Genomic DNA, 15,972 nt, shown 5'->3' with positions numbered 1-15,972 from the left:
ACGTGTCAACCATATTTGTGTTGACCTTTTGTACCTGTCGACCTTAAGCACTGTCTGGCTTTTACCTGTCGACCTATTGCATGTCACCTGTTGACTGTCGACCTAGACACTGTTGACCTATCATCCAGATACCCCATAGCAGCTTCCGCTGGAACCCTGATTAATTATCCCACTGGTTAGCAAAAAATTTTCCCCCACTATCTGATTGAATGTACCAATAGAAATTATGCTAGTATGAAGAGGGTGGCGCCGATACCAACCTGCAGCCAATCAGAGCTTTACAGCCTACAGCAAGCAGTTATCTGCTAAATGTAAATGTACTGTAGCATGCAGATGTTTGGATGTAAAGTCACTAGTACTTGCACTACTGTCTCTAAACACAGCCTAGTACCTGCTCTCCTGCACTTCCTCTCTCCAAATACCATCCCTAAACACGCACTAGTACCTTCTCTACTGCACTTCCTCTCTCCAAATACCCTCCCTAAACACGCACTAGTACCTTCTCTCCTGCACTTCCTCTCTCCAAATACCATCCCTAAACACGCACTAGTACCTGCTCTCCTGCACTTCCTCTCTCCAAATACCATCCCTAAACACGCACTAGTACCTGCTCTACTGCACTTCCTCTCTCCAAATACCCTCCCTAAACACGCACTAGTATCTTCTCTACTGCACTTCCTCTCTCCAAATACCCTCCCTAAACACGCACTAGTACCTTCTCTACTGCACTTCCTCTCCAAATACCCTCCCTAAACACGCACTAGTACCTTCTCTACTGCACTTCCTCTCTCCAAATACCATCCCTAAACACGCACTAGTACCTGCTCTCCTGCACTTCCTCTCTCCAAATACCATCCCTAAACACGCACTAGTACCTACTCTCCTGCACTTCCTCTCTCCAAATACCATCCCTAAACACGCACTAGTACCTTCTCTCCTGCACTTCCTCTCCAAATACCATCCCTAAACACGCACTAGTACCTTCTCTACTGCACTTCCTCTCCAAATACCCTCCCTAAACACGCACTAGTACCTTCTCTCCTGCACTTCCTCTCTCCAAATACCCTCCCTAAACACGCACTAGTACCTTCTCTCCTGCACTTCCTCTCTCCAAATACCCTCCCTAAACACGCCCTAGTACCTTCTCTCCTGCACTTCCTCTCCAAATACCCTCCCTAAACACGCACTAGTACCTTCTCTACTGCACTTCCTCTCTCCAAATACCATCCCTAAACACGCACTAGTACCTTCTCTACTGCACTTCCTCTCCAAATACCCTCCCTAAACACGCACTAGTACCTTCTCTACTGCACTTCCTCTCCAAATACCCTCCCTAAACACGCACTAGTACCTTCTCTCCTGCACTTCCTCTCCAAATACCATCCCTAAACACGCACTAGTACCTTCTCTACTGCACTTCCTCTCTCCAAATACCATCCCTAAACACGCACTAGTACCTTCTCTACTGCACTTCCTCTCCAAATACCCTCCCTAAACACGCACTAGTACCTTCTCTCCTGCACTTCCTCTCTCCAAATACCCTCACTAAACACGCCCTAGTACCTTCTCTACTGCACTTCCTTTCCAAATACCCTCCCTAAACACGCACTAGTACCTTCTCTACTGCACTTCCTCTCCAAATACCCTCCCTAAACACGCACTAGTACCTTCTCTCCTGCACTTCCTCTCTCCAAATACCATCCCTAAACACGCACTAGTACCTGCTCTCCTGCACTTCCTCTCCAAATACCATCCCTAAACACGCCCTAGTACCTTCTCTACTGCACTTCCTCTCCAAATACCCTCCCTAAACACGCACTAGTACCTTCTCTACTGCACTTCCTCTCTCCAAATACCATCCCTAAACACGCACTAGTACCTGCTCTCCTGCACTTCCTCTCTCCAAATACCATCCCTAAACACGCACTAGTACCTTCTCTACTGCACTTCCTCTCCAAATACCCTGCCTAAACACGCACTAGTACCTTCTCTCCTGCACTTCCTCTCTCCAAATACCATCCCTAAACACGCGCTAGTACCTTCTCTACTGCACTTCCTCTCTCCAAATACCCTCCCTAAATACGCCCTAGTACCTTCTCTACTGCACTTCCTTTCCAAATACCCTCCCTAAACACGCACTAGTACCTTCTCTCCTGCACTTCCTCTCCAAATACCCTCCCTAAACACGCACTAGTACCTTCTCTACTGCACTTCCTCTCTCCAAATACCATCCCTAAACACGCACTAGTACCTTCTCTACTGCACTTCCTCTCCAAATACCCTCCCTAAACACGCACTAGTACCTTCTCTACTGCACTTCCTCTCCAAATACCCTCCCTAAACACGCACTAGTACCTTCTCTACTGCACTTCCTCTCTCCAAATACCCTCCCTAAACACGCACTAGTACCTGCTCTCCTGCACTTCCTCTCCAAATACCCTCCCTAAACATGCACTAGTACCTTCTCTACTGCACTTCCTCTCTCCAAATACCATCCCTAAACACGCACTAGTACCTGCTCTCCTGCACTTCCTCTCTCCAAATACCATCCCTAAACACGCACTAGTACCTTCTCTACTGCACTTCCTCTCCAAATACCATCCCTAAACACGCACTAGTACCTTCTCTACTGCACTTCCTCTCCAAATACCATCCCTAAACACGCACTAGTACCTTCTCTACTGCACTTCCTCTCTCCAAATACCATCCCTAAACACGCACTAGTACCTTCTCTACTGCACTTCCTCTCCAAATACCCTCCCTAAACACGCACTACTACCTTCTCTACTGCACTTTCTCTCTCCAAATACCCTCCCTAAACACGCACTAGTACCTTCTCTCCTGCACTTCCTCTCTCCAAATACCATCCCTAAACACGCACTAGTACCTGCTCTCCTGCACATCCTCTCCAAATACCATCTCTAAACACGCCCTAGTACCTTCTCTACTGCACTTCCTCTCCAAATACCCTCCCTAAACACGCACTAGTACCTTCTCTACTGCACTTCCTCTCTCCAAATACCATCCCTAAACACGCACTAGTACCTGCTCTCCTGCACTTCCGCTCTCCAAATACCATCCCTAAACACGCACTAGTACCTTCTCTACTGCACTTCCTCTCTCCAAATACCATCCCTAAACACGCACTAGTACCTTCTCTCCTGCACTTCCTCTCTCCAAATACCATCCCTAAACACGCACTAGTACCTTCTCTACTGCACTTCCTCTCTCCAAATACCCTCCCTAAATACGCCCTAGTACCTTCTCTACTGCACTTCCTCTCCAAATACCCTCCCTAAACACGCACTAGTACCTTCTCTACTGCACTTCCTCTCCAAATACCCTCCCTAAACACGCACTAGTACCTTCTCTCCTGCACTTCCTCTCCAAATACCCTCCCTAAACACGCACTAGTACCTTCTCTACTGCACTTCCTCTCTCCAAATACCATCCCTAAACACGCACTAGTACCTTCTCTACTGCACTTCCTCTCCAAATACCCTCCCTAAACACGCACTAGTACCTTCTCTACTGCACTTCCTCTCTCCAAATACCATCCCTAAACACGCACTAGTACCTGCTCTCCTGCACTTCCTCTCTCCAAATACCATCCCTAAACACGCACTAGTACCTTCTCTACTGCACTTCCTCTCCAAATACCATCCCTAAACACGCACTAGTACCTTCTCTACTGCACTTCCTCTCTCCAAATACCATCCCTAAACACGCACTAGTACCTTCTCTACTGCACTTCCTCTCCAAATACCATCCCTAAACACGCACTAGTACCTTCTCTACTGCACTTCCTCTCTCCAAATACCCTCCCTAAACACGCACTAGTACCTTCTCTACTGCACTTCCTCTCCAAATACCCTCCCTAAACACGCACTAGTACCTTCTCTACTGCACTTCCTCTCTCCAAATACCCTCCCTAAACACGCACTAGTACCTTCTCTCCTGCACTTCCTCTCTCCAAATACCATCCCTAAACACGCACTAGTACCTGCTCTCCTGCACTTCCTCTCCAAATACCATCCCTAAACACGCCCTAGTACCTTCTCTCCTGCACTTCCTCTCCAAATACCCTCCCTAAACACGCACTAGTACCTTCTCTACTGCACTTCCTCTCTCCAAATACCATCCCTAAACACGCACTAGTACCTGCTCTCCTGCACTTCCTCTCTCCAAATACCATCCCTAAACACGCACTAGTACCTTCTCTACTGCACTTCCTCTCTCCAAATACCATCCCTAAACACGCACTAGTACCTTCTCTCCTGCACTTCCTCTCTCCAAATACCATCCCTAAACACGCACTAGTACCTTCTCTACTGCACTTCCTCTCTCCAAATACCCTCCCTAAATACGCCCTAGTACCTTCTCTACTGCACTTCCTCTCCAAATACCCTCCCTAAACACGCACTTGTACCTTCTCTACTGCACTTCCTCTCCAAATACCCTCCCTAAACACGCACTAGTACCTTCTCTCCTGCACTTCCTCTCCAAATACCCTCCCTAAACACGCACTAGTACCTTCTCTACTGCACTTCCTCTCTCCAAATACCATCCCTAAACACGCACTAGTACCTTCTCTACTGCACTTCCTCTCCAAATACCCTCCCTAAACACGCACTAGTACCTTCTCTACTGCACTTCCTCTCTCCAAATACCATCCCTAAACACGCACTAGTACCTGCTCTCCTGCACTTCCTCTCTCCAAATACCATCCCTAAACACGCACTAGTACCTTCTCTACTGCACTTCCTCTCCAAATACCATCCCTAAACACGCACTAGTACCTTCTCTACTGCACTTCCTCTCTCCAAATACCATCCCTAAACACGCACTAGTACCTTCTCTACTGCACTTCCTCTCCAAATACCATCCCTAAACACGCACTAGTACCTTCTCTACTGCACTTCCTCTCTCCAAATACCATCCCTAAACACGCACTAGTACCTTCTCTACTGCACTTCCTCTCCAAATACCCTCCCTAAACACGCACTAGTACCTTCTCTACTGCACTTCCTCTCTCCAAATACCCTCCCTAAACACGCACTAGTACCTTCTCTCCTGCACTTCCTCTCTCCAAATACCATCCCTAAACACGCACTAGTACCTGCTCTCCTGCACTTCCTCTCCAAATACCATCCCTAAACACGCCCTAGTACCTTCTCTCCTGCACTTCCTCTCCAAATACCCTCCCTAAACACGCACTAGTACCTTCTCTACTGCACTTCCTCTCTCCAAATACCATCCCTAAACACGCACTAGTACCTGCTCTCCTGCACTTCCTCTCTCCAAATACCATCCCTAAACACGCACTAGTACCTTCTCTACTGCACTTCCTCTCTCCAAATACCATCCCTAAACACGCACTAGTACCTTCTCTCCTGCACTTCCTCTCTCCAAATACCATCCCTAAACACGCACTAGTACCTTCTCTACTGCACTTCCTCTCTCCAAATACCCTCCCTAAATACGCCCTAGTACCTTCTCTACTGCACTTCCTCTCCAAATACCCTCCCTAAACACGCACTAGTACCTTCTCTACTGCACTTCCTCTCCAAATACCCTCCCTAAACACGCACTAGTACCTTCTCTCCTGCACTTCCTCTCCAAATACCCTCCCTAAACACGCACTAGTACCTTCTCTACTGCACTTCCTCTCTCCAAATACCATCCCTAAACATGCACTAGTACCTTCTCTACTGCACTTCCTCTCCAAATACCCTCCCTAAACACGCACTAGTACCTTCTCTACTGCACTTACTCTCTCCAAATACCCTCCCTAAACACGCACTAGTACCTTCTCTACTGCACTTCCTCTCTCCAAATACCCTCCCTAAACACGCACTAGTACCTGCTCTCCTGCACTTCCTCTCCAAATACCCTCCCTAAACACGCACTAGTACCTTCTCTCCTGCACTTCCTCTCCAAATACCCTCCCTAAACACGCACTAGTACCTTCTCTACTGCACTTCCTCTCCAAATACCATCCCTAAACACGCACTAGTACCTGCTCTCCTGCACTTCCTCTCCAAATACCATCCCTAAACACGCACTAGTACCTTCTCTACTGCACTTCCTCTCTCCAAATACCATCCCTAAACACGCACTAGTACCTTCTCTACTGCACTTCCTCTCTCCAAATACCCTCCCTAAACACGCACTAGTACCTTCTCTCCTGCACTTCCTCTCTCCAAATACCATCCCTAAACATGCCCTAGAACCTGCTCTCCTGCACTTCCTCTCTCCAAATACCATCCCTAAACACGCACTAGTACCTTCTCTACTGCACTTCCTCTCCAAATACCCTCCCTAAACACGCACTAGTACCTTCTCTACTGCACTTCCTCTCCTCCGTAAACACGCCCTAGTACCTGCTCTCCTGCACTTCCTCTCTCCAAATACCCTCCGTAAACACGCCCTAGAACCTGCTCACCGGCACTTCCTCTCTCAAAATACCCTCCCTAAACACGCCCTAGAACCTGCTCTCCGGCACTTCCTCTCTCCAAACACACCCTAGTACCTGCTCTCCGGCACTTCCTCTCTCCAAATACCCTCCCTAAACACGCCCTAGTACCTGCTCTCCGGCACGTCCTCTCTCCAAACACACCCTAGTACCTGCTCTTCTGAGGACTTTCTCTCTCCTGATAACCCTCATATTAAATAAACCAATTTCTGACACCGCAAGCAACTTAACAGTGCTCACACTCGTTGTATTCCCATTCGAAGAACTAAATATTCTACATACATCCTACTTGTTTGTTAATTCAGAGGAAAGGTTAGAGTTGGTTGCATTAATTGTATATATGTAAGCATATTATTTTAACGTTAAATGTTGAGTTATTTCTACTAAATAACAATGCTTATAAATTGGAAAAGTTTTCCATTCTGTGCTGCCATTGTCGCATATAAAAGTTAATTGTCATTTATACTAATGCTCTGTATTTGTTGTCATTGCTATAGCCTTCTGACAAGGAGACACACAGCCACTCTGTGACGAGCCTGGGAACCGAGGCACCAGCCAGCAGTTACCGGAATGGTGCGGTCAGTACAGGCGATGGTGAGTACACCACACATCTTTTGTCATGTAGAGGAAGAGCAGGGGGTGCCCTTTCCCTAAGCATACTGTCTGTAAAAGTGTGTCTGTGGTGGTCTCCTGTGAAGTCTATCAAGTAATATGCCAAAGATGAGACTGTGTGTGTTGGGAAAATAAGATTTTACTTACCGATAAATCTATTTCTCGTAGTCCGTAGTGGATGCTGGGGACTCCGTCAGGACCATGGGGAATAGCGGCTCCGCAGGAGACAGGGCACAAAAGTAAAAGCTTTAGGATCAGGTGGTGTGCACTGGCTCCTCCCCCTATGACCCTCCTCCAAGCCTCAGTTAGGATACTGTGCCCGGACGAGCGTACACAATAAGGAAGGATTTTGAATCCCGGGTAAGACTCATACCAGCCACACCAATCACACTGTACAACCTGTGATCTGAACCCAGTTAACAGCATGATAACAGCGGAGCCTCTGAAAAGATGGCTCACAACAATAATAACCCGATTTCTCTGACGTCCTAGTGGATGCTGGGACTCCGTAAGGACCATGGGGAATAGCGGCTCCGCAGGAGACAGGGCACAAAATAAAAGCTTAAGGATCAGGTGGTGTGCACTGGCTCCTCCCCCTATGACCCTCCTCCAAGCCTCAGTTAGATTTTTGTGCCCGGCCGAGAAGGGTGCAATCTAGGTGGCTCTCCTGAGCTGCTTAGAATAAAAGTTTAGTTTAGGATTTTTTATTTTCAGTGAGTCCTGCTGGCAACAGGCTCACTGCATCGTGGGACTAAGGGGAGAAGAAACGGACTCACCTGAGTGCAGAGTGGATCGGGTTTCTTAGGCTACTGGACATTAGCTCCAGAGGGACGATCACAGGTTCAGCCTGGATGGGTCACCAGAGCCGCGCCGCCGTCCCCCTTACAGAGCCAGAAGAGACGAAGAGGTCCGGTGAAATCGGCGGCAGAAGACGATCCTGTCTTCAGACTAAGGTAGCGCACAGCACCGCAGCTGTGCGCCATTGCTCTCAGCACACTTCACACTCCGGTCACTGAGGGTGCAGGGCGCTGGGGGGGGAGCGCCCTGAGATGCAATATTACAGTATATACCTTAGGTGGCTAAAAAGAATACATCACATATAGCTCCTGGGCTATATGGATGTATTTTACCCCTGCCATTTTACACAGAAAAAGCGGGAGATAAGGACGTCGTGAAGGGGCGGAGCCTATCTCCTCAGCACACAAGCGCCATTTTCCCTCACAGCTCCGCTGGAAGGACGGCTCCCTGACTCTCCCCTGCAGTCCTGCTTCAGAATCAGGGTAAAAAAGAGAAGGGGGGGCACGTTTGGCAGCAAATAAATATATTAACAGCAGCTATAAGGGAGTAACACTTATATAAGGTTATCCCTGTGTATATATATATATATATAGCGCTGGGTGTGTGCTGGCAGACTCTCCCTCTGTCTCTCCAAAGGGCTAAGTGGGGTCCTGTCCTCTATCAGAGCATTCCCGGTGTGTGTGCTGTGTGTCGGTACGCGTGTGTCGACATGTATGAGGAGGAAAATGAGGTGGAAGCGGAGCAGTTGCCTGTGTTAGTGATGTCACCCCCTAGGGAGTCGACACCTGACTGGATGATTGTATTTAAACAATTAAGTGATAATGTCAGCAATTTGCAAAAAACTGTTGACGACATGAGACAGCCGGCAAATCAATTAGTGCCTGTCCAGGCGTCTCAGACACCGTCAGGGGCGCTAAAACGCCCGTTACCTCAGTGGGTCGACACAGACCCAGACACAGATACTGAGTCTAGTGTCGACGGTGACGAGACAAACGTGATGTCCAGCAGGGCCACACGTTACATGATCACAGCAATGAAAGAGGCATTGAACCTTTCTGACACTACAAGTACCACAAAGAAGGGTATTATGTGGGGTGAGAAAAAACTACCAATAGTTTTTCCTGAGTCAGATGAAATAAATGAGGTGTGTGAAAAAGCGTGGGTTTTCCCCGATAAAAAACAGCTAATTTCTAAAAAATTATTAGCACTATATCCTTTCCCGCCAGAGGTTAGGACGCGCTGGGAAACACCCCCTAGGGTAGATAAGGCGCTCACACGTTTATCTAAACAAGTAGCGTTACCGTCCCCTGATACGGCCACCCTCAAAGAACCGGCTGATAGAAGGCTGGAAAATATCCTAAAAAGTATATACACACATACTGGTGTTATACTGCGACCAGCAATCGCCTCAGCCTGGATGTGCAGTGCTGGAGTCGCATGGTCGGATTCCCTGACCGAGAATATTGATACCCTGGATAGGGACAATATTTTGTTAACTATAGAACATTTAAAGGATGCATTGCTATATATGCGTGATGCACAGAGGGATATTTGCACCCTGGCATCAAGAGTAAGTGCTATGTCCATCTCTGCCAGAAGAGCGTTATGGACGCGACAGTGGTCAGGGGATGCGGATTCCAAACGGCACATGGAAGTATTGCCGTATAAAGGGGAGGAGTTATTTGGGGCTGGTCTATCGGACCTGGTGGCCACGGCAACGGCTGGAAAATCCACCTTTTTACCCCAGGTCACTCCACATCAGCAGAAAAAGACACCGTCTTTTCAAACTCAGTCCTTTCGTTCCCATAAGTACACTCGAAAGTGGATCCCTGGATTCTACAGGTAGTATCGCAGGGGTACAAACTGGAATTCGAGGCGTTTCCCCCTCGTCGTTTCCTGAAGTCTGCTTTACCAAAGTCTCCCTCCGACAGGGAGGCAGTTTTGGAAGCCATTCACAAGCTGTATTCCCAGCAGGTGATAATCAAGGTACCCCTCCTGCAACAAGGAAAGGGGTATTATTCCACGCTGTTTGTGGTACCGAAGCCGGACGGCTCGGTGAGACCAATTTTAAATCTGAAATCTTTGAACACTTACATAAAAAGGTTCAAATTCAAGATGGAGTCACTCAGAGCAGTGATAGCGAACCTGGAAGAAGGGGACTATATGGTGTCTCTGGACATCAAAGATGCTTATCTCCACGTCCCAATATACCCTTCTCACCAAGGGTACCTCAGGTTTGTAGTACAAAACTGTCATTATCAGTTTCAGACGCTGCCGTTTGGATTGTCCACGGCACCTCGGGTCTTTACCAAGGTAATGGCCGAAATGATGATTCTTCTACGAAGAAAAGGCATTTTAATTATCCCTTACTTGGACGATCTCCTGATAAGGGCAAGATCCAGGGAACAGTTAGAAGTCGGAGTAGCACTATCTCAGGTAGTGTTACGTCAGCACGGGTGGATTCTAAATATTCCAAAATCGCAGCTGATTCCAACGACACGTCTACTGTTCCTAGGAATGATTCTGGACACAGTCCAGAAGAAGGTGTTTCTCCCGGAGGAGAAGGCCAGGGAGTTATCCGAGCTAGTCAGGAACCTCCTAAAACCAGGACAGGTCTCAGTACATCAGTGCACGAGGGTCCTGGGGAAAATGGTGGCTTCTTACGAAGCGATTCCATTCGGAAGATTCCATACAAGAACATTTCAGTGGGATCTACTGGACAAATGGTCCGGATCGCATCTGCAGATGCATCAGCGGATAACCCTGTCGCCAAGGACAAGGGTGTCTCTCCTGTGGTGGCTGCAGAGTGCTCATCTACTAGAGGGCCGCAGATTTGGCATTCAGGATTGGATCCTGGTAACCACGGATGCCAGCCTGAGAGGCTGGGGAGCAGTCACACAGGGAAGGAATTTCCAGGGCCTGTGGTCAAGCTTGGAAACGTCTCTTCATATAAACATTCTGGAACTAAGGGCCATTTACAATGCCCTAAGTCAAGCAAAACCTCTGCTTCAGGGTCAGGCGGTGTTGATCCAATCGGACAACATCACGTCAGTCGCCCACGTAAACAGACAGGGCGGCACGAGAAGCAGGAGGGCAATGGCAGAAGCTGCAAGGATTCTTCGCTGGGCGGAAAATCGTGTGATAGCACTGTCAGCAGTATTCATTCCGGGAGTGGACAACTGGGAAGCAGACTTCCTCAGCAGACACGACCTTCACCCGGGAGAGTGGGGACTTCACCCAGAAGTCTTCTACCTGATTGTAAACCGTTGGGAAAAACCAAAGGTGGACATGATGGCGTCACGTCTAAACAAAAAACTGGACAGATATTGCACCAGGTCAAGGGACCCTCAGGCAATAGCAGTGGACGCTCTGGTAACGCCGTGGGTGTACCAGTCAGTGTATGTGTTCCCTCCTCTGCCTCTCATACCAAAAGTACTGAGAATCATAAGAAGGAGAGGAGTAAGAACTATACTCGTGGTTCCGGATTGGCCAAGAAGGACTTGGTACCCGGAACTTCAAGAGATGCTCACGGACGAACCGTGGCCTCTACCTCTAAGAAAGGACCTGCTACTGCAGGGGCCTTGTCTGTTCCAAGACTTACCGCGGCTGCGTTTGACGGCATGGCGGTTGAACGCCGGATCCTAAAGGAAAAGGGCATTCCAGAAGAAGTCATCCCTACTCTGGTCAAAGCCAGGAAGGAAGTAACCGCAAAACATTATCACCGCATTTGACGTAAATATGTTGCGTGGTGTGAGGCCAAGAAGGCCCCTACAGAGGAATTTCAACTGGGTCGTTTCCTGCATTTCCTGCAAACAGGACTGTCTATGGGCCTAAAATTAGGGTCCATTAAGGTTCAAATTTCGGCCTTGTCGATTTTCTTCCAGAAAGAACTGGCTTCAGTACCTGAAGTTCAGACATTTGTGAAAGGGGTGCTGCACATACAGCCTCCTTTTGTGCCTCCAGTGGCACCTTGGGATCTCAATGTTGTATTGAGTTTTCTAAAATCACATTGGTTTGAACCACTTTCCACTGTGGACTTAAAATATCTCACGTGGAAGGTGTCGATGCTGTTAGCCTTGGCTTCAGCCAGGCGTGTGTCAGAATTGGCGGCTTTATCATATAAAAGCCCTTACTTAATTTTTCATTCTGACAGGGCGGAATTGAGGACTCGTCCTCAATTTCTACCTAAGGTGTTTTCTGCATTTCACATGAACCAACCTATTGTGGTGCCTGCGGCTACTAGGGACTTGGAGGACTCCAAGTTGCTAGACGTTGTCAGGGCCCTGAAAATATATGTTTCCAGGACGGCTGGAGTCAGGAAAACTGACTCGCTGTTTATCCTGTATGCACCCAACAAGCTGGGTGCTCCTGCTTCAAAGCAGACGATTGCTCGTTGGATTTGTAGTACAATTCAGCTTGCACATTCCGTGGCAGGATTGCCACAGCCAAAATCAGTAAAAGCCCATTCCACAAGGAAAGTGGGCTCATCTTGGGCGGCTGCCCGAGGGGTCTCGGCTTTACAACTTTGCCGAGCAGCTACTTGGTCAGGGGCAAACACGTTTGCTAAATTCTACAAATTTGATACCCTGGCTGAGGAGGACCTGGAGTTCTCTCATTCGGTGCTGCAGAGTCATCCGCACTCTCCCGCCCGTTTGGGAGCTTTGGTATAATCCCCATGGTCCTTACGGAGTCCCAGCATCCACTAGGACGTCAGAGAAAATAAGATTTTACTTACCGATAAATCTATTTCTCGTAGTCCGTAGTGGATGCTGGGCGCCCATCCCTAGTGCGGATTGTCTGCAATACTTGTATATAGTTATTGTTACAAAAATTCGGGTTATTATTGTTTGAGCCATCTTTTCAGAGGCTCCTTTGCATTTATCATACTGTTAACTGGGTTCAGATCACGAGTTGTACGGTGTGATTGGTGTGGCTGGTATGAGTCTTACCCGGGATTCAAGATCCTTCCTTATTATGTACGCTCGTCCGGGCACAGTATCCTAACTGAGGCTTGGAGGAGGGTCATAGGGGGAGGAGCCAGTGCACACCACCTGATCCTTAAGCTTTTATTTTGTGCCCTGTCTCCTGCGGAGCCGCTATTCCCCATGGTCCTTACGGAGTCCCAGCATCCACTACGGACTACGAGAAATAGATTTATCGGTAAGTAAAATCTTATTTTTTGTAACAATAACTATGTACAAGTATTGCAGACAATCCGCACTTGGGATGGGCGCCCAGCATCCACTACGGACTACGAGAAATAGATTTATCGGTAAGTAAAATCTTATTTTCTCTGACGTCCTAGTGGATGCTGGGGACTCCGTCAGGACCATGGGGATTATACCAAAGCTCCCAAACGGGCGGGAGAGTGCGGATGACTCTGCAGCACCGAATGAGAGAACTCCAGGTCCTCTTTAGCCAGGGTATCAAATTTGTAGAATTTTACAAACGTGTTCTCCCCCGACCACGTAGCTGCTCGGCAGAGTTGTAATGCCGAGACCCCTCGGGCAGCCGCCCAGGATGAGCCCACCTTCCTTGTGGAATGGGCCTTGACAGATTTAGGCTGTGGCAGGCCTGCCACAGAATGTGCAAGTTGAAATGTGCTACAAATCCAACGAGCAATCGTCTGCTTAGAAGCAAGAGCACCCAGTTTGTTGGGTGCATACAGGATAACAGCGAGTCAGTTTTCCTGACTCCAGCCGTCCTGGAAACCTATATTTTCAGGGCCCTGACAACATCTAGCAACTTGGAGTCCTCCAAGTCCCTAGTAGCCGCAGGTACCACAATAAGCTGGTTCAGGTGAAACGCTGACACCACCTTAGGAAGAAACTGGGGACGAGTCCGCAGCTCTGCCCTGTCCGAATGGACAATCAGATATGGCTTTTGTGAGACAAAGCCGCCAATTCTGACACTCGCCTGGCCGAGGCCAGGGCCAACAGCATGGTCACTTTTCATGTGAGATATTTCAAATCCACAGATTTGAGCGGTTTAAAATGTGATTTGAGGAATCCCAGAACTACGTTGAGATCCCACAGTGCCACTGGAGGCACAAAAAGGGGGTTGTATATGCAATACTCCCTTGACAAACTTCTGGACTTCAGGAACTGAAGCCAATTCTTTCTGGAAGAAAATTGACAGGGCCGAAATTTGAACCTTAATGGACCCCAATTTGAGGCCCATAGACACTCCTGTTTGCAGGAAATGCAGGAATCGACCGAGTTGAAATTTCTTCGTGGAGCCTTCCTGGCCTCACACCACGCAACATATTTTCGCCACATGTGGTGATAATGTTTTGCGGTCACCTCCTTCCTGGCTTTGACCAGGGTAGGAATGACCTCTTCCGGAATGCCTTTTTCCCTTAGGATCTGGCGTTCCACCGCCATGCCGTCAAACGCAGCCGCGGTAAGTCTTGGAACAGACCTGGTACTTGCTGAAGCAAGTCCCTTCTTAGCGGCAGAGGCCATGAGTCCTCTGTGAGCATTTCTTGAAGTTCCGGGTGCCACGTCCTTCTTGGCCAATCCGGAGCCACGAGTATAGTTCTTACTCCTCTACGTCTTATAATTCTCAGTACCTTGGTTATGAGAAGCAGAGGAGGGAACACATACACCGACTGGTACACCCACGGTGTTACCAGAACGTCCACAGATATTGCTTGAGGGTCTCTTGACCTGGCGCAATACCTGTCCAGTTTTTTGTTCAGGCGGGACGCCATCATGTCCACCTTTGGTCTTTCCCAACGGTTCACAATCATGTGGAATACTTCCCGATGAAGTCCCCACTCTCCCGGGTGGAGGTCGTGCCTGCTGAGGAAGTCTGCTTCCCAGTTGTCCACTCCCGGAATGAACACTGCTGACAGTGCTATCACATGATTTTTCGCCCAGCGAAGAATCCTTGCAGTTTCTGCCATTGCCCTCCTGCTTCTTGTGCCGCCCTGTCTGTTTACGTGGGCGACTGCCGTGATGTTGTCCCACTGGATCAATACCGGCTGACCTTGAAGCAGAGGTCTTGCTAAGCTTAGAACATTGTAAATTGCCCTTAGCTCCAGTATATTTATGTGGAGAGAAGTCTCCAGACTTGATCACACTCCCTGGAAATTTTTTCCCTGTGTGACTGCTCCCCAGCCTCTCAGGCTGGCATCCGTGGTCACCAGGACCCAGTCCTGAAAGCCGAGTCTGCGGCCCTTTAGTAGATGAGCACTCTGCAGCCACCGCAGAAGAAACACCCTTGTCCTTGGAGACAGGGTTATCCGCTGATGCATCTGAAGATGCGATCCGGACCATTTTTCCAGCAGATCCCACTGAAAAGTTCTTGCGTGAAATCTACCGAATGGAATCGCTTCGTAAGAAGCCACCATTTTTCCCAGGACCCTTGTGCAATGATGCACTGACACTTTTCCTGGTTTTAGGAGGTTCCTGACTAGCTCGGATAACTCCCTGGCTTTCTTCTCCGGGAGAAACACCTTTTTCTGGACTGTGTCCAGAATCATCCCTAGGAACAGCAGACGTGTCGTCGGAAACAGCTGCGGTTTTGGAATATTTAGAATCCACCCGTGCTGTCGTAGAACTACTTGAGATAGTGCTACTCCGACCTCCAACTGTTCTCTGGACCTTGCCCCTATCAGGAGATCGTCCATTTTCTTTGAAGAAGAATCATCATTTCGGCCATTACCTTGGTAAGGACCCGGGGTGCCGTGGACAATCCAACCGGCAGCGTCTGAAACTGATAGTGACAGTTCTGTACCACGAACCTGAGGTACCCTTGGTGAGAAGGGCAAATTGGGACATGGAGGTAAGCATCCCTGATGTCCCGGGACACCATATAGTCCCCTTCTTCCTGGTTCGCTATCACTGCTCTGAGTGACTCCATCTTGATTTGAACCTTTGTATGTAAGTGTTCAACTATTTCAGATTTAGAATAGGTCTCACCGAGCCGTCTGGCTTCAGTACCACAATATAGTGTGGAATAATACCCCTTTCCTTGTTGTAGGAGGGGTACTTTGATTATCACCTGCTGGGAATACAGCTTGTGAATCGTTTCCACTACTGCCTCCCTGTCGGAGGGAGACGTTGGTAAAGCAGACTTCAGGA

At 48.6% G+C, this 15,972-nt stretch overlaps 1 protein-coding gene across 6 annotated transcripts in view; it reads left to right on the top strand.

Annotated features, from left to right (window-relative positions):
* Positions 1-15,972, top strand: part of PAG1 (phosphoprotein membrane anchor with glycosphingolipid microdomains 1) — a 477,890-nt gene that overhangs the window by 439,204 nt on the left and 22,714 nt on the right. For all 6 annotated transcript variants that reach the window (XM_063923993.1, XM_063923988.1, XM_063923987.1 and 3 more), the window contains one exon: positions 6,973-7,069. In XM_063923993.1, coding sequence (XP_063780063.1) covers positions 6,973-7,069 — 97 coding nt within the window. The remainder of the gene's footprint in view (positions 1-6,972; positions 7,070-15,972) is intronic.

Source organism: Pseudophryne corroboree, chromosome 5, assembly GCF_028390025.1.
Source record: "Pseudophryne corroboree isolate aPseCor3 chromosome 5, aPseCor3.hap2, whole genome shotgun sequence".
Classification (NCBI taxonomy): Eukaryota; Metazoa; Chordata; class Amphibia; order Anura; family Myobatrachidae; genus Pseudophryne; species Pseudophryne corroboree.
Note: the sequence above shows the minus strand (reverse complement) of the source record. Positions and strands in the feature narration are given on the sequence as shown.